The 19,383-nt window shown below is 41.8% G+C and overlaps 1 protein-coding gene across 2 annotated transcripts in view; it reads right to left on the bottom strand.

Annotated features, from left to right (window-relative positions):
• The window catches only part of C8A (complement C8 alpha chain), a 45,640-nt gene that overhangs the window by 15,169 nt on the left and 11,088 nt on the right, over window positions 1-19,383 (bottom strand). For both annotated transcript variants that reach the window (XM_061633164.1, XM_061633165.1), the window contains exons 2-7: window positions 15,448-15,544; window positions 14,554-14,698; window positions 12,323-12,461; window positions 9,756-9,945; window positions 8,232-8,432; window positions 4,918-5,158 (exon numbers count right to left, since the gene is read on the bottom strand). In XM_061633164.1, the coding sequence (XP_061489148.1) occupies window positions 4,918-5,158; window positions 8,232-8,432; window positions 9,756-9,945; window positions 12,323-12,461; window positions 14,554-14,698; window positions 15,448-15,544 (1,013 nt within the window). The remainder of the gene's footprint in view (window positions 1-4,917; window positions 5,159-8,231; window positions 8,433-9,755; window positions 9,946-12,322; window positions 12,462-14,553; window positions 14,699-15,447; window positions 15,545-19,383) is intronic.

Raw genomic sequence — 19,383 nt, 5'->3', positions numbered from 1 at the left:
GATAATTCTCCTTTGTTAATCTAATAGAGTGGCCAGTTGGGCTAATGGATCTGTCAAGTGCCCATTAACTGGTGAATGGGCCAGGGAGATCCTACTGTAAAGAAACTCTTCAGGAGAGCCCCCCCCCTCCTGTGGCCAAAGAGAGGCTTGTGTTTTTAGTTGAGTAGGAGGAAAGGCCGGGAACTGGAGACACGCAGAGAGGCTGGCTCCCTGCACCATGGCTTTAGGATGCCTCCTGTAAGCCTGATGGAAAAGCAAGATCTATTGGACTGCTAATGCTCAGGTTGGAATGTGTGTAAATAAAAACCATATTTCCTAAAAGACACCACAGTGTCCGCTGACCTTCTTTCCAAGGAAACCAAACCCTGGGTAAGCACAGGGACCCCTGGAGATCTCTCACTGCTTGGAGATTGGGGTGGCAGGCAACAATATGCATAGGATCACAGCCTTAATGTGGCAATTGCTCAGACCCTGACTGTGAAGGAAAGCCTCAGTCATCAAGTCCTTGAGGCTATATTTTTTGTGGCATTTCATCAGGCCATCCATCCTGGGGTGGGTACCAGTTGCATTCATCACCAACAAGTTTAAAAGAAGAGAAACAAACCCATAATTCTAGAGAAAACATTTACTTTCAGACGCTGGCCAGACTGAAGCAAAGGGCTGCTATTCAGTGAACCACAGATTTGCTTTTCCTTACTCAATATAGCACTTAACCAGAGTACTAAGCTTGAGAAATGTGCCCTCTTTTTATGGCATGCACTATAGATGAAAATTATACAAGGATCCTACATAAATGTGAAAATTATGTCTGTTCTGGGACACATTTTTTTGTCTCTTAGAACTTCAGCTTCCCTTCTCCTTACAGCAGGGCCACTTTGTTGCAATAAATCACAGCACTTCTGAAATACAGCACGCAAAATATAAAGAAAAATAATGGCTCTGTCTAGATGTTGAATTCATTCTTCCTCTTCACTTGGCAGGTTGCTTCCTGGAGCTTTTCTTGGAAAGATCTTCTCTATCATTCAGCCTTTGAGTACAGGAAAGACACTTTCCCAAGAATATTAAGGATAAATAAATTAATGGGAGATGAAGAGGGATGATGAGCGGAAGCTGCCTGGTAGGTGGCTGGAAGTCTGGCTGGCAGTGGGAGAGAAATTTGATTCAGTTCACATTTACAGGCAAATCTCCATAACTCCTCTTTTTGAAACAATGCAAGAACTGAAATGCAGCTTCAAAATTCACACTTTTCCAGATGTTGTAATGCAGTTCTCCAGCCATGAAATGTGTACAAAAAATTGTATACTGTGGTAAAGTGTGAGTAAAACTTTTCTTTTCTCTGTCTTTTACTATGTATGTACCTGAAGAAAGCTGTTTTGTTACTTTAGCAGCATCTCTTGCTAACTTCAGCTCATTCTCAGCTTCAGCCTTCCTGACTGCACTTCCGTGCTACCTGTCCATACTCTTCCTTTGTGGCCTGGCCTTCCTTCCACTTCCTGTATGTGTCCTTTTTTTGTTTTCAGGTCATCGCTTAGCTTTCCATGAAGCCACATTAGCTTCTTCTGCTGTCTTCCACTTTTTTTCCTTGTTGGTTGTTTGCCGTTGTGCCTTTAGAATTTCATTTTTTAGAAACTTGCTTTCTTTTCTTTTTTTAGAGACTCCTTTTCTCATTAGGGTCACTTGCCTTGGAACCTTATTTACCATTGTTCTGAGTTTATTAAAATCAGCTTTCCTGAAGTCCAAGGTTCACATATAGCTACTGTCAGCTTTTGCTTCCTTTAAAATCAAGAACTCAAGCATAGCGTGGTCACTTTCCCTAGAGTTCCCATAATTGCAACTTCATCCACCAAGTCATCTCTATTGGTTAGAATCAAGCCTAGGATAGCTGATCCTCTAGTTCAGTGGTTCGTAACCTTTTCCACTGCCAGCACCCCTTGGATTTCCAAAATATGCTCTTGTACCCCCTGCAAAAAATACTGTTCATTTTTTATTTTATTTTATTTTAATTTAATTTTAATGTGTGTTTTAGCCTAACTTAGCTAAGATAAATGACAGTTTTCCAAAATCTTTGGTTGGGCCTTGCATCCCTAGAAAAAGTGTCTCGCACCCCTGGGGGTGTATGCACCCCAGGTTAAGAACCACTGCACTAGTTGCTTCCTCCACTTTCTGTAGGAGAAAGTTATCTTCAACACAAATCAGGAATTTCTTTGAGGGGCCATGTTTGGCAGAATTTGTCTCCCAACAGATATTGGGGTAATTGAAGTTCCCCATTACTACTACATCATGCCTCCTCAAAACACTGGCAAATTCTTTCCAAAAGTTTCATCTTATCTCCTTGATTGGGTGGTCAGTAGTAGATTCCTACCACCATGTTCCTCTTATTCTTTGCTCCATTTATTTTAATCCAGATACTCCTGGTGGAGCTACCAATCTCGTCCTCCTGTATTTCTGTGCAGGGATATATATTTTTAACATATAGTGTGATTCCGCCTCCCTTTCTATTCGTTCTGTTCTTTTTGAACAAGTTATATCCTTCAATTGCTGTATTCCAGTCATGGGGGTCATTCCACCAAGTTTCAGTTATATCTATCAAGTTGTACTTACCCTCCTGTATTAAGAGTTCAAGTTTGTCCTCTTTGTTTCCCATGCTCTGGGAATTAGTATACAGACGTTGAAGACCATGTGAAGGCCCTCCTTCCTTCCTACATTTTTATGAAGACTGTTACTGGGCCCCATTAGAGCTGTTCTCTCAGTTCCTATTACCGTGCACAAGCTTTTGTCAGTCATTACCAGCAAGTCTCCATCCCCCTTAGAATGTACTTTAAAGCTTTCCTGAGGAGGTTCTCCATGCTGTGGCCAAACACATTCTTCCCAGTTCTTGTGAGGAATCCATCACTTGCCAGCAGTCCATCTTCCAGGAAGAGTAGCCCGTGGTCCCAGAATCCACATCTCTCACATCGGCATCACCTTTGTAGCCAGTCATTCACCCATAGTTGTTTTCTTTCTCTTTCTCTTTCCCTTTCTCCTCCTCTTCTAAGTACTGAGAGGATGGATGAGAAAACTATTTGGGCCCCAAAGTCCTTGAGTTTCCTTCCCAGAGCTTCAAAGTCTGATGTGATTTCTTTGTAGCTCCGCTTGGCAGTATCATTCATTCCCACATGGATGAGAAGAAAGGGATACCTGTCTGTGGGCTTTATGTGATGGCAACCCTTCCATCCTATCTCTAATCCATCCTCCAGGGAGACAGCATACCTGGCGAGTCCACAGATCTTCTCAGGTTTCAGTCCCACACAGTAGGGAGTCTCCCACTGCTACTACTACTCTCCTCTTGTTGTTGTTGTGGGGAGTGGTTTCATTGCCTCTGCTTGACTGAGCTTCAGCCTCTCGCTTGCTGTCACATGGGGTTTTCTGTAATTCTTCCCCTGCAGGCTATCCTCCAGTCTCATCCTCAAGTGCCTGAAAGTGATTCCGTAGTTCCATCGGTGAAGGGTATGCTCATCTGCTCCTGTCACCCTTTTCCATGGAGTTTCCTCCACTTTGTTGTTCCTCTCCACAACTGTCTCCTCCTCTGCTTTAACATGCTGTTGTTTTTCCACCTCCTGAACGTCTCTTTGCTGTTGTTGTTCCAGCGTTCTGTCTTAGAACTCTTAATCTTCTCTTATACTCTTCAGTGTTGCCACCCGCTGTTCCAGGCTTCTCACTTTTTCTTCCAACAAACATACTTCCTAAATCAACAAACTGAAAATCAGTGGGAGTCCTGCTAGCCCTGACCTATGTTTGACAGAGAAGCAGTTGATGGCTCAAAAAGAGTAATGTGACAGTGGACAACTTGCCAGTGGATTACCTAACAAGGTTGGTGCTGGAAAAGTGGTTCCTGTCTATGACAGTGTTTTCATTTTTGTTTTATTGTGAGCTGGCTTAAGAGCACTTCAGAGTAGAAAGCTGGGAAAGAAATCATGAAAAGTTTATAAATAAATAAAGAGAACAGAGTGCGGACCAGGGAACTAGCCTTCCTAAAATTAGAGCTATCTGGCTAAGCCTTATGTTGCTGATGTTGCAATTTCGAGTAGAGAATCCTAGAATGAAGTTACCAAACCAGAACCTTTGGAAGAGAATGTGAATAACTAATGTACTGGTACTACAGAAGGCACAGCGGGTTTTGGTTTTCATGATGCTATAGATGGCTTTGCAAACATGAACAAAAAAGTCACGTTATTATTATTTATTTATTTATTATACTTGTATACCGCCCCATAGCCGAAGCTCTCTGGGTGGTTTACAGTAACTAAAAACTATTATAGTACTAAATTTCCCATTTATGATTAGAAGGCTTTATGCTTCAGCTATCCAGACACTGTTGTACACAACACCAACTGCAGATGCTCAGTTACATAAACATGATGCACAAGCAAAACCATGCTGTCCTGCATGCCTTCATTTTCTGAAAGCTGAAACTAGCAGAACATTGTATTTCTGCAGTCTGAAAGCCATCTCATGTAAGTGTAATGCAAAAAAACATTGTTTACACATTTTGAGCCAAGAAATGCCTTTGAGTTTATCTAAGCTGTCAGCAGAATGCTGTCTCATGTGCTTTGAATTCTGGAAAATTTCAAGGTTATTGTTTTATTTAACAGACAAGAAATTCCTGGAGTTATCACCACTGGTATTATTGCTGTACTTGTAAGGAAACTTGTATATTAGCTCCAGGAAACATGTCTGGGCATTAATGCCCATTACTTTGCTGAATAAAAGAGCCATGTGTTGAATAGGAAACTTGAGTTACTGGGTCACTGCAACAAACTGTATCCTCCTACTGGTCAATATGCTTTATGTGTATTTATGTGTTTTATGTGTATAAAGGGATTAGTTTCTAACATTTGACAATGTACCAAGTTGGCAAAATAAATTAAACATGCAAACCTCTTTTCCTCATTTCGTCCTTGTTGACCACAAGAATGTATTCAAAGATGCCTCCCATGGTCCCAGATGTCACAAAATGAGTGCCATACTCATTAATAAATCTGGCATACATTCCATAGTTGTACTGATCTGGAAGCTCCATCAGAGACTGAAGCATCTCTTCCTCCAGAACGATGTCATCTCTTCTCATCTTGAAACGGGCTGTCTGCACTTTGGTAACAGCTCGAATAAATCCAACATTCTATAGATCAAGCAAAACAGAATATATACAGTAATTTCCCAACTTCTGAAAGGTGTATCTCTTTTTCTGAAACATGTACTGGTGCAAATATGTACTGGTACAAAGTAAGAAACCAATGGGACAAGGGGGTGTTCTTATACCAGGGTTGGGGAACCTCCATCTCAGGATCTAAATGTGGTCCTCCAGGACTCTCTAGCTGGCCTCCTGGACTCTTCCTAGCTCATTCTCCTTCCCCAGGTCATGCTCCTCAATGGCTTATCCTGCACCACATCTATTGCCTGGCTGGAATGTGTCTGAACTTTGATAATGCTTCTTGTTGCCTAGATTAAGACACCTCCCTCCCTCCCTCTCTCCCCCTCTCTCCCCCTCTCTCCCCCTCTCTCCCCCTCTCTCCCCCTCTCTCCCCCTCTCTCTCGTGTGTGTGTGTGTGTGTATGTGTGTGTGTGTGTGTGAACCTCTGATTGTTGCATGGCTGCAATTTAGCCAACTGTGCAAAGTTAAAAGACACATTCATTGCTCCTCCCACTTTTACTTCTGGCCACACCCACCACTGCCAAGTGCCCCCCCAAAGGTCACCCACAAATTAATGTGGGCTGAAAAAGCTTCTCCACTCACATCTTATGCCCTCCCAGTGGGCTTATAATGACTTAACTTGGAGACTGTTTCTGATCTAAAATGATAATGCATTGCTAATGATCACACATGTGCAATGGTTACTGATCATTTGATTAAACAGCAGATTTAAGGAAATAATTACTATGGATATAGAATGAACTCTAATACTAGTGATGAAAAAAATATTGGCTGTTCAAAGATTGGCTATATCTTTCTTTTTTTACTGAGCAATCGTAAGCTATAGATCTGCTGGCTGGAAGGAGAGGTGCCCTTGCACTCACTGGATTCAAAGCCGTTTTATTCCCTCAAGAGGCTCCAGGATCAGGCCCATTAACCTATAACAGCCTGGAGCTGGCATATTTGTTGTTATGTGCCTTCAAGTCGATTTTGACTTACGGTGACCCTATGAATCGGTGACCTCCAATAGTGTCCCAGGCTATGGTCTGAAGGCACATAAGGCTAGCTCCCTGTTGAAGCTAAGCAGCGTCAGATCTGGTCAGTGCCTGGATGGGAGACCGCCTGGGAACCATATGTAAGCCGCCTTGGGTTTCAATCATGAAAAGAAAAGGTGGGGTATAAATGTAATAAATAATAATAATAATAATAATCTGTTATAAACCACCCTGTTCAGATCCTGTAAGTTCAGGTCTGTGGCTTCCTTTATGGAATCAATCCATCTCTTGTTTGGTCTTCCTCTTTTTCTACTCCCATCTGTTTTTCCCAGCATTATTGTCTTTTTTGCTGGCATATGTACCTCCCAACACACAAACATGCACACACTGATTTCAATGGGGGAAATTGTTTTTAAAGAACCAATGGTGACATCTTTGTGACAGTTTACCCGCATTTACAGACCTGGACCGCTTCCAGACTGTCACTAATTTCAGGTAGGATTCAATCACATACTAGCAAATTCAGACTGTGCAATAAAAATTGATCTGGCACTCTTGTGCAGCAAACCCACTCCCCACCCCTCCCCAAAGGAAAAAAAAAACAGTCTTTGTACAATAACAGAAGTAACGGGGGAAAGCACAGGGAAGTGTTGGATAAGTGTTGGCTTGATACAATGTCATTTAGCCTCCTTGCAAACAAATCAGGATGAATGCTCAATAAGCATTCTAGGGGAAGTACCCCTGGTCTGCTGCTGTCACTGTGCAATTGCCTCCCGCCCCCCCCAATGCTTTGCTCCTCCTGGAAGCAATGACTTTATTAAATAGCCAATGAGTTTTGGCTATGTGGTGATGACCCTGATAACAAATTAAATTGGTGTAAAGAAGGAAATGGGCTGAGAGTATACACCCCATGTGTTATGAATTCTCCAAGGCTAAGATTTCCCACCAGATCCTTTCATTAACCTCAGCAACTATTCTATTTCCATCAAGAGGTTTACAAGGGGAGGAAGTCAAGTAGCTTATTATGGGGTGTGTGTGTGTGGGCACAATAGTCCTTCCTCTCCTTCAAAATTATACCTCCCCCCCTTCAAATTGTTCATAGGTCTCTGCTTGCAATGGGGATGTGCTAGAATTTTCCATTAATTCATTTATTCTCTATCCATTGCAGATTGGATTTTTATGTAGCAAATTTCTGCAGTTATTTTCAAAAATGGATTTTTTTAAAAAAATAACTGCCTCTAAAATATCAGTATTAAGAATGATAATTTTATCAATATTTCCTTTCATTTATCAATTTTTCCTTTCAAAGTAGCGATACTTACTTTAAAATTGCCAATATTTCTTTTAAAAATCTATATTAGTATCAATATTATTTGTGAGGAAAGATTGGTAAAAGCAGGAGCTAGTGAACAAAGAATGAACTCAAATCAATAATAGCCTGTTAGGCTGACAAAATGCTTTCGACCGGCATGGCCAATGTATCCCGTCCCTAGCAGTTTCATATATTTTGTAGGATTGGTCCAATAATGACCAATGGAAGCTGCAAAATAAAGCAACCATCCATTCCACAACCTTTCAATTTAAACAAACCAAAACTCTAAACCTGATTCTGCTTACATCTCTGGATTTCCCAAATATTTTATAACCATTAATAAAACAAAAGCTTCTTGGAACAATTCACTACAGTTTGCATGAATTTAAACCGGATATCTTTGGGGAATATGTTCCAATGTTACAAATATAACTGTTGCTGGTGAACAATTCTTTATATTCCCCGTCCTGTTTGACACTCCAAGCACTTACTCATTTATATACTTAATGTCACCAAGAAACAGGAGGTTGGAGTGAGATGACATGTGTTGCTCTACTTTATAACTCAATTTAATTCCCATTATAATGCTTCTGTTTGCTTCAATGTAATAAGGAAGGCAAACAGAATTGCTAATGATCACACATGCAATTACATGAACAAATTAAGGTGTGATGATTATTGTTTCAAGGGGGGAAACATGTGGGCAAAGAAATACAGCAACATCAATAATAAGGGGGGGCTGTTTTCTCATTACCTTTGCTGTGTATTGGGTAAAGTTTTTCAGGGTCCCCTGGCCCTTTGATAAGCTAAAGCCTACATTTGCAGACACAGGAATGTTGCTGGGGCCTATGCCAACTGTTAAGCCATAACTTCGAAAGGAGTCTTTCTTAAGGGCATCCAGTATACCTTTGGCATCATCAAAATACTCTGAAGAAAAGCCAGAATCAGCATGTGCCTAAAACGAAAAGGAAAACATATTAGTTAGATGGAGATATTTTAGAATAGCATAGTGGCTTAATATAGGATGATTCTCCTTTGCCCTGGAGACTCAACAAAATCCAAGCTTGAACATTTTTCAGAAGTATTGTACTGCAAAAGATGACAGTTTGGTGACAAGGATTTAATGGGATGATTTACAAGTATGACATCTTGTTTTAACTCATTGCTGGGTTTTGTAAGGATTTTATATGATTGGATTGATATAGTAAGTGTTTTTAGCCTCTACAAGCCCCAACATGGGCTGTCTAGCATATTATGCTTTCTGTTCAGTGATATGCCAATTGAATTAACCTGCTAAATAGTTCATTATCTCCTTTCAGATAGGGAGTGGGATTTTGAAAAGAAAGATGCATACACAGATCACCTCCTCAGTAAGTGCAAGAGACTTCAATGTATGGGTAAGATCCCACCTCTAATTTTACCTATTCCCAAACTAGAGCTAAGTCAGAATTTCTCAGAAGACATTTTTCTGAGACAATTTCCTAGAAAAAGAAGGGCACTTTGCAGAATTTTCCCCACCATTTATTGGTGGTGGCCACCATTTCCCCACCTAAATGCCCCAGAATGATGCTAGAGTCTAGGCCATCATGGAAATTATAAAATGAGGGCAGACTGCCTTGGCCACCACTTGCTACTGGTGTCACTTGCAACAGCAGCAGAACACACACACACACCGCCAAAAACAAATCCCCTTAGGAAAAAAGAATGAGCGGTGCTACTACCACTGCCAATGGTAGGCCAGACCCGAGAAACAGTATTCTGAAAAAAAATTCTTCTGGGGAAATTTGGTGAATGGTCCCTCCAGTTTCTCTGCCCACAAATAGGGTGTAGAATTTCGAGAAGTGATTTGTGCCCAGCTGTAGTTCAAAAGAGGAGTGTACACAGCAGCAAATGGCTTTTCACATGGGGCTCAGTTTTTTTTGGGGGGGGGAGAAGTATAGGGTTGCCCTCTCTTTTTTGTGTCCTACAGATAAATCTGCTGATAAAGGAAGAGGGCCCTAAGGGATCTGCAGGTGTTGCTCCACTCATGGATCATCTGGTATATATTGACAATACTTAAAAAAGAGGGCCTTTGCTAAAAAAACATGTACAACACCTGGAACCAGAGTCACATACTAATGGAATAGTCAACATATTCTACATTATTCAGAATTTTAAAAGGAAACAGCACATGGTATAGAACTGGAGTGCTCTATGTAGAGGAACTCAAATGTTATAATTTGCTCAGGTCCAATTGCACATTCAGCCTTACACTTAATGATGGCCTGCTGGTACTTACAAGAAACTGATAGAAGTGGATGTTATATGGCTTTCGAAAATATTTCTCATCATCCCCATAATACAGACGTTCACATGATGCATCATACTTCAGGTCTCGCCATTCTCCATTATAGACAGATTCACACTGGCCCCCATAGTAAGTAGGATCATATACTATCTGTGCCTCTTTTTGCGTAAGGATATTATACCTTTGTTGAAGAAAAGAGACAGGAGGAGGCATATAAGTATAGTTTGCTAGTGCTCTCACACACTCACAAAATAACTACTCAACTCTACTAGAACATTGTTTCAGAGGCAGACCCCTGAGATAGGAGTAAAGCCACATCAATAGAACCCTAGGAGTAGAGTTCTAGCATGCCATGGAATCAATGGAAGGTGACATCATTAAATACTTTGCAGTGAGATCCAAACAGAAGCAGTAGCATGGTGTCTTCATCAGAGTCAACTAGAGATGGGATTCGTTGGCCAGTGCCAGTTCGAAAGCATTCCTTCAACCTAACAGGCTGGTATTGATTCATGTTTGTTCTTTGTCTGCAAGCCACTGCTTTTTCTGGTGAGTTATTTTTCCCTCAGAAAAAATATTAATGTTAATATCAACGTTTTTAAAGGAAACATTGATGTTTTGAAAGGAAAAGTCAAAAAAATTGAAGGAAATAAAATGTCAATATTAATACCAATATTTTTAATGTGGATTGTTTAAATTAGCCACAGAAAATCACTATATAAAAATCCAATCTGCAATGATAGCAAATGAGGGAATTAATGGAAAATTCAATCTGAATTGGGAAGAATTCTAGCACATCCCTAGCTCAGTCTACTGTGATTCCTAACATAAGTGAGCTAGCACTGATATTCTCAGGGCAGGATTTAAGGGATCAATCTAGGGCCACACTCAATAGAATGAGCAAATGCAGCAAGGCTGGTTTGCCACATCTTGAAGTAAGTCATGCACATGACTATCTAAAATGGCATGCATGCAAGTCCCTGTGTCTAAAAGTACTTAACTGTACCACTGAAAGCTAGCTTTTGAGGTTCATGGAATTCTTTCCCAGGAGGTATGTTAAACAGAAATGTTGGTGAGTGGGAGGAGAGAGTAAAAGATTTCTTTATTTCAACAATGTATATACACCACTTAACACTGTTACTTCTAAGTAGTGTACAATAAGGTTACAAAAGAGATACAATAAAGACAAAATCAATAAAAATTACCCATAAAATCAGACACATTACTTAAAAGTCCTGCTGAATATTATATTTTTAAAAGTCTTCACCAGGAGCTAGAAGTTCAACAGGCAGGGGGCCAGTCTGATCTCAGCTGGGAGGAAGTCCCATTGAATTGAGCCCACAATATTGAATGAACAGCTCCTGGTGGATATTAGCCTTGTATCTGAGCCATGGGGAAACCACTAACAGTTACTCCCCCAAAGACTTCAGTGATTGAGCAGGGTTATAAAGAATCAGACTTATAAGCTGGTAAGGGCCTTGTAAATTAATACAAGAACTTTGAACTTAGCCTGGTAGCATATGGACAGTGTGTGCAAGCTTTTAAACACTAGAGTTATACGCTGATAATAATCTGTTCTCACCAACAGTTTAACTGAAGCATTTTGCACCAGCTAGAGCTTCCAGACTAGGACAAGGAGTAGCTCCACACAGAGCACATTGCAACAATCAAGTCTTGAGGGAATCAGTGCTTGAATCACTATGGCCAGGCTGCCCTGTCCAAGAAGAGCCATAGTTGGAGAACCAGCCATAGCTGGTATGATGTGGCAGGTAGTGCCCAGTGGAAGCTAGTCTGCAATGTGTGAGAGTCTTAAGATGGTGTGGACTCTAGTCCATGAATGCCATAAATGTATTAATCTTTGTGCCACAAGATTCTTCCTTGTATCCACATTCACATTTCATGGTAAGCCATAAACCATGGGTTACTGTGTATGAATAAATCACACCCTCTTTGCTCCTCCCAGCTCTACACCACTAGTGTGTGAAAGATACAAACTACAATCCCTAGCTAAAGTCAGATCCACACCATATACTTAATGCTCATCCAACACACATTTAAAGCACATGACTTCTCCCAAAGAATTTTGGGAAGTGTGGTTTTCCCCTCACAGAGCTACAAATTCCCCGCATCCTTAACAAAATACAATTCCCTTGATTCTTTGCGAGAAATCATTTGCTTTAAATATGCATTGGATGTGCTTTACATTAGTGCTACATCTGAACCAGATATTATGATTTGTTCCATTCCAAACAAACCACAGTGATAAACCAAGGTTTTTTCTTGGCTTACCGGCTGTAGCTGGGATGAAACAAACCATGATCTCTGATTCAGACATAATGTAGAGCCAGGTAGTGTGCTTTGTTTCCTCCCCACATTAGCAGGGAGGAGTGGGTAAAGCAAAATAGATACAATTTGAATTGTAAGCAATAAAAATAAATAAATAAATGTATCGACTCCTGCTCCTTTTGTTTAGGTCAGACCTTCTAAAAATTGGACTTCTCCAAACTGTACAACATAGTTAAAATTAAAGTGAAAACATGCTTAAATCAAGTGCAACTCACCCCTGTGCTACTTTTTCAATTCCTGGGACTGGATCCAGATCATCACAATATCTTTCCGTATCCTCACAATTTGCCTCATCCGATTCATCTCTACAGTCTGGCTCTCCATTGCAAACAAGGTGGCGTTTAATACAGCGACCTGAAGTGCAGATATAGATTTGTAATCCATTTCTAGAATCCATGTTTGCTCTAACTAGAAAGGCTAGACTTAATTGTCATTTACACAAAACCATAAAGATAATTTAGAACAGCCTTGCTCAGATTGTGCTTTGATTGCCTTCAAACTGAGCAGGAGGTCGTTATGAACAATATTCTAAGAGGAATATATTGCAAATAGGAGTGGCCTTGTATTTGCAGTGTGGAACTTCCTTTGCTCTCCAGAGTTTCCCATCGTGCCCAAGGCATCATGTCAAAAAGAATATATCATGACTTAGTTTGTTTTCCCAGCCCCAAACCTCTTGTTATACTTCCAGTGAAAAGTAGCTGGAACTTTGAATTATTTTGTCTTCAAAAGCTACTCTGAAGTTAATGGATTTTTTTTCTTTTGCAACCAGTTGGCAATACTTCCCCAAGGCTGATCACCTGGAGCCAAGGTATGGTCAAGCAGCTCAATCTGTACCCAAGCAACAGATGTTGCTTTGTAGGGCCCTGTTGGTTCCTTCTGTCACCTGGTTCTTAGTGGGCTGTAAGCACCACTCTCTGGCAATATCTGTAACAGAGATCAGTCCAAAGGCTCCCTTTGCATGCGAGATATCATTGGGAGCAAGCAACGGGCAAAGCACACCCTTCCATGCAGCAGGATGAAACAACCCATTAGCAGAAGATAGATGAAATAGGAATTTGTGTCTGCAGCATGATTTTTAAAAGTGTGAGCCCTGTTTGGGCTCAGCTTCAGGTCTGCACTGGCAACTGGGCCTCACTTTTATTGTCATGGAAGGCTTAGAGGACACACTTAGAGGAAGCTAGAGAGAAAAGTCACTGGCTCCCTTAAGCAAGGACGGAACAGCAACAGGAAACTCTTGACTCTATCCATATGCAATGCCCATAGGAACCTGCCTGATACCCAGTCTGGTCTACACTGATTGGCCACAGCAAGATTTCAGACAGGATTCTCTTCTTTCTGTACATGGAATTGCTGGGGATTGCAAAAGGAGCCTTCTGCATGCAAAGCAGATGCTCTACCACTGAACTATGATCCTTCACCACTAGGGACTAAATTATACAATCCTAGGGTTGCCAGGTTCAGGGCCTGAGATTGATCCTGTATCTTTAGGAGAAGAGAAAGTCAGACAAGTGCAGGTGTTCTTGCAACACTGTAATGAGAAAAACCACAAGGTGGAATTTTCCCTTCCCCCTGCACAACTTTTAAAGATACAAAAGACCTCTTGGTTGCCAGGCCCAGCCTTCAAGAGGTCTTCTATATCTTTAAAAGTTGTGCAGGGGGAAGGGAGAATTCCACCTTGTGCTTTTCCCCATTACAGTGTTGCAAGAACACCTGCACTTGTCTGACTTTCTCTTCTCCTAAAGATACAGGATCAATCTCAGGCCCTGAACCTGGCAACCTTAGTTATATCCCACCCTTCTTCCCAGTAGGAGCTCAGGGCTTCCTTATTGTGGACATTGACCTATGATTTTGTTCATTCCTTTAACACAATCATATGTTTTTTATTCCAGACTAATCCTTATTTTGACTATGAGCTTGATCCAAAGGTACCTGCATGCATGAAAAAGGAACGTTATGCAGAGAGTACCCTGCTGCACATGCAAATTCTGGGATGACTGCCTGGCTAGCTGCATTGTATCATCAATTGTGCCCATCTCCATACGTGTAACATTTGTGCCCATCTCCATATGTGTAACATGTGTAATGCAATAGATCTGCAAATCTGCTCTGCGGTGGCAGTGGCAAGCCAATCCTGGAGCAAAGACCAAATGGTGCCTTCCTGGTACAGACTTGTATACCACAAATATACCAAGTCTCCCCCCGCCCCCATCCTTACCTCATGCTGATTGAATCAAATCACTTCACTCTGCTATATGGTAGGGCTGGCCTTGGCAGATCCTGAGGAGATTCCTTGTTTCCCTGGATGTCATTGTGCCCCATTTGAGTTTTATTGCATGGAACTGCAGATCTGTAGCTTTTCCACATGCAGTGCATTCCTGCAAGGGGTTGATGGTGTGGAACAGGATCGCTGCATTTGTCAATTTATCTGTAATAGAATCCTACTCACCACTCTCTTCACACCGAAAATCAGTTCCACAGTTTTGGTTCACAACACATGTTCCTGTTGGCTGGCATGCAACTTCATCCCAAAGATGGCCAGTACATATGCTCCCTTTGTATTTGGCTGGGTGTTGCAAAGTTCTGTATCTGTGCTATAAGATTCATTTTTTAAAAAAATTGGCTATTTGCCATGAAATATATTTATATATATATAGCTCCAATGTGAGAAAAATTTGAATTAAACATTAGGAGGCAATAAAAACAGATATATACAATAATTGGACCTGGGATGAGGAAGCATTAATTGTTTAAGCATTAAAAATGTAAAACAAATTAAGCCTTTATCAATATAGGTACTCCTGCCAAAAGTAAAAAATACTTAAAGCACAGCTTAAAGTGCACAGCAATGAAATGATAAGGAACGGTGGAAGTAGTTGCATGTGGCTTTTTCAAGTTTGCCAGTTTATTCCCATAGGTTAAATGGAAAGGTAACTCTGTTGGTCAACTGACAGCCAATCCAGTCAGGGTAGAACTTTACATGACTGTGAGTTCTACTGTGTACACATACACACCTCTTGTGTATGTAAGAGGATTGCCCCATTCATTTCATGGTGGGGTCAGAGACAGTTCTCTAAGCTTATTGCATAATATATGTGAAGCTATCTCCAGTCCAGCAGGGATCTTCTTATATTCTTAGCTGACATCATGATTTGTTGTACTGATGATCATATAGATAACAATCCATCTCTGAACTTGGGCCCACTGATTTTAACACTCTTAAGTGACCCTGCATCTGTTTTCAAGCATGGCCACAATGTTTACTGTTGTACTCAGTTTATGTGTCTGCTTTCAGTGCAGGCAGCTATCAGGAATACTTGATTATATTTGAGTGGAGCCTTACTTTTTTTTCTTGACAAGGAAAACATTTGGTCCATCCTGACCACTGACTTAGGCGACAATCAATCGGAGCAGGTGTTCCAGCTTGTCTTCTTACTCTTCTAAAGAGAATAAAAAGAGTTTGGCAATGCTGAAAGTTCCCATATTACATACTCCCTGTGGAAATTTGTTTCAGCAGGATACCCATGGCTGGAAGTGGGAGGGATTTAATATCTGCTTCTGAGTGGGCCCAAGACACTTTTTGAAAGGATCAAAGGGTCTTTTGCAAAGTGCCCCTCAGACAGTTGCATGCTAATATAGGCCTGAGAACTTCTAGCAGGGGAGAATTTAGACATGTTGCCGAGTGTATCTAATAGAGCTGTGCAACCACTTTGCCTTAATACTGAATATCAAAGAAAGGCAGGTGTCTTCAGACCGAAATGGCAGCCCTCTGAAGTGAGCTCCCCCCTGGAAACAATATGAAGCAGATAGGTGGGGCCCAAGCTCTTTGGAGATTTTGGATTTTGAAAAAATGTGATCTAAGCCAAGCAGCTCATCTCCATCTTCTAGAACAGTGATGGGGAACTTGTGGCCCTTCAGATGTTGCTGAACTACAACTCCCATAATCTGCCCACTGCCCTATCTGCTGGCCTTGCTTGGTGGGACTGATAAGCATTGGAGATGAGCCCTGTCATGAACTTGTCAGAATGGTTCAGAATGGTTTAATGTAACATGGCTCTGCTGCAGGCAATTGTGGGGATTTCATCTTGTGTAGAGATGGGCCTCTAAGTGAGTGGAAAACTCCCTGTTTCATTTCTCAGCTGCAGTTAATTAGGAGGCCTAAGAAGAGGCACCTGTTTATCTGATGAAAGCCTGGTACCAAAGTCCCGCAGGCCTGAGAACAGAGGGGAGGATGGGCCTGTTAGGTGCAAAGACTGGAGAAGCCCTGAGAAGCATTACCTCACTAGGAAGCTCTCTGGTTGGCTAAAATAGTACGGTCGTTAGGATCTTTTCTTTAAGCATAGGGGGTGAACCCTACAGCCTTTGTTCCCCTGGGTTCTGTCTAGATGGGTGGTTACCTGAGTGGGGTTCCACTGCTTTTCACTACCCAAACTGTGTCTCTCTGGGGAGAGGTGAGACTTTCAACAAATACCTCTTCAAGTAAGTAGAATAGATTAGTTTTGTTATTTTGGTTTGTGTCTGAATTCTCTGTTTGTATTTTACCTGTTGTTGTTGTTAGTTTATTTATACCCTGCCTTTTGGCCAAAGGCCCTCAAGGCGGCTTACAAAAACACAAATATAAAATACAATATAAAAAAGCATCAATAAAACAATACAAAATACAATCTGCAAAAGTTAAATGACAATACACATAGTAACTCTTAATGGTTGCTTTATCCGTGGTACAAGTAACTGCATTTTCTGTGTTAAATTCCAGTCTCCTCAAAGCCAGCTGAATTGCATTTACAACTAGGTCTATAGTTTCATATGTTTGTTGTTGGGAGGGGAATGTCCTGATTTTCTTGGGTATCCAGCTGCCCTGGCGAGGTGACAGAGGGAAATCCCACTGTCCCTCCAGGGACTCCAGGAGTGCCTTGAATGGAACCTCCACTTCCACTGCTGCTGCCGTTGCCCACATCACCCCCAGCTTCGGGCAGCATCTGAGTCTAGCTGGGCAGAGTGAAGTCGACAAACTTGAACTTGGACCTTGGACTCAGAGACCTGGGTGTTGGTGCCCAGCAACTCGGCCTCCTCCGTGTCCTGGAAAGTCAGCACCCGAGGGCTGGGCCCGCATGCCTCCACGCCCATGATGATAATGATGGCGGCGGCGACTCACCCTGATGCAAGGTCCTTACAGCCTTCTTCTGAGGAAGGGCCAGCATCTTGTAGCGGAGCTCCCGGCCAGTGTTGATGTCCAGCACCCTAGAAACGTGTTCCTGATGATGGGGGGTCGGCCGGTCCGTGCTTCACTTTTACCTAAGCCCCTTCTTGGGTGTGGGTTGAAAGGAATGTTTTGCTGCTATTAATTGCGCACTTATATTTTATTCAAATAAAGCTGCTTCTTATTTACCCATGTGTGTTCTTAGCAGGAGGGGAAATTTGGCTCTGAATCTTGTACCTTGGCCACTAACCAATGACTACTGTGTTTTGGGGTTGCTCAGGGCTCCAGGACAAGGAATCCCTGGCAGAACTAGGGTTTTCCCTGACTCAGAGTGGTTACTCAGATTAAGGGGTGGTGGCAGTCTACCTACTACCTTGCAGGGTTGTTGTTGGTTTGCTCAGCCTTAGCAAGGGGTGATAGTTTGCCAGGATCAATTGCCCTGGGTTGGGAATTGGGTCCTAGGAATTGGGTCCTGGGAATGCGCCTAGCACCTGTTGGGTGGCACTAGGGCATGACAAGCCCAGCCAGCAACATATCTTAATGAATAGATGAATGAATGAATCCTGCCCCCAGACATTCACTGCCCTCAGACATCATCATGTGAAAGGTGCTGTAGATATTTGGTTATTTCAGGCCATGAAGTCTTTCATGAATAGTAAAGGTCTTGATGTGGATTCATACAAATAGCTATAATGGTGGTGAAATCACCACCTGGTGAGAGGTCACCATTCAAAGTACATATCCACACCTTGCTGATATATGCAAGACTGCAGCTCAGCACTTTCCAGGTTAAATTCAGATTTCATGGGTTTCCTAACATGTGATGAGTTGTAATCTCAGCATAAATCAGCAAAATTTAGTGATGGGAAATTCATGTAAACCAAAACCTAACCCACTGTAACAATGCAGGGGGAAAATACCAAACCCAGAGTCCAGGAATCTCATCAGTTTTCTACATTCCCTTCAGAAAAGACAAGTGATAATGTGCTGCAGCTTATCCAAATCTTCTTGATAAATAATTGAAAAATATTCCCAAGTTCTAAAAGGCTACTGCAAGAGTGTGGGCTGCAAATGGTTCAAGAAAATTAATCTCACAGTCAAGTGAGAAACCAAATAACGTTCATGTAGTTTGAGAAGAAGCTCTCTTTGAGGAGGGAGAGAAAGCTCTTTGAAATATATGTTCACCTAGAAACACCAGGTCATCATGTGTTGTTTCACCAAGGGCCTCTCCAGACTGGTGTTTTATTGCAGGTGCATTCTGCTACATATTCTTAACACAATAATAATGCATTAGTGGTGGATTAATTCTGCTGTATTAGTTGCTCTCTGACTCTTCCCCAATGCTATCACATTATTGCTATTGAAGGGGCTATAACACAACAAAAGCAAGACAAAAAATAAATCAGAACATTTATGATATAATAAAAAGTTGTGGGATTTCTGCAAAAAGTTACAGATATGCACTGATTGGAAGTGAAGCAGTGTGATCACCCCAAACCTTTTGCAGGCACAAACAGTAGGGAAAACAGGATTGCATGTAACCACCCCAACAGCATCAAGTGCACACATCATCATGAATGTGCAATACAAAGGATATCTGGAGGGGCCCTCAGTTTACATAATGAACAAGTAGGAACTGCAACAGACTGTCGCAATGTGGAGTGCTGATGTTTAAGATTCTAGTCCCCCCCCCAGTTTTCCATTTCCCCACAAACAAACGGTCAGCATTTGTGGCCACTGAGCATGCTCAGTTCTCATTGTGCTCTTTGGGGGCTTCCTCCCAATTTTAAAGCTTTTCTGTACTTCTGTACACCTTGAGGTTCCTCCAAGGCTACTGATATCTCCCTCTTGTGCCTGGATGGTGTTCTTTTAGCTGCACAAGCAACAGCACTTGCCACTGAACATCAGAGGTGGAGCAAGTGATAAGATATCAATGTTAACATGAAGGTTCTTGCCCCACGAGTCCATCATTTCTTGTACAGAGTTCTCTCCACTTCTCCTGTTAAATGACGATGCATGGGAGGGTGCTTACACCGAGTCCCCCCCTCAATTTCAGAAGAGAAGGGATGGGCTGATGAT

The sequence above is a fragment of the Rhineura floridana genome, chromosome 6, assembly GCF_030035675.1.
Source record: "Rhineura floridana isolate rRhiFlo1 chromosome 6, rRhiFlo1.hap2, whole genome shotgun sequence".
NCBI classification, from domain to species: Eukaryota; Metazoa; Chordata; class Lepidosauria; order Squamata; family Rhineuridae; genus Rhineura; species Rhineura floridana.
The sequence above is the reverse complement of the archived record's forward strand: the minus strand, read 5'-3'. Positions and strand labels throughout refer to the sequence as shown.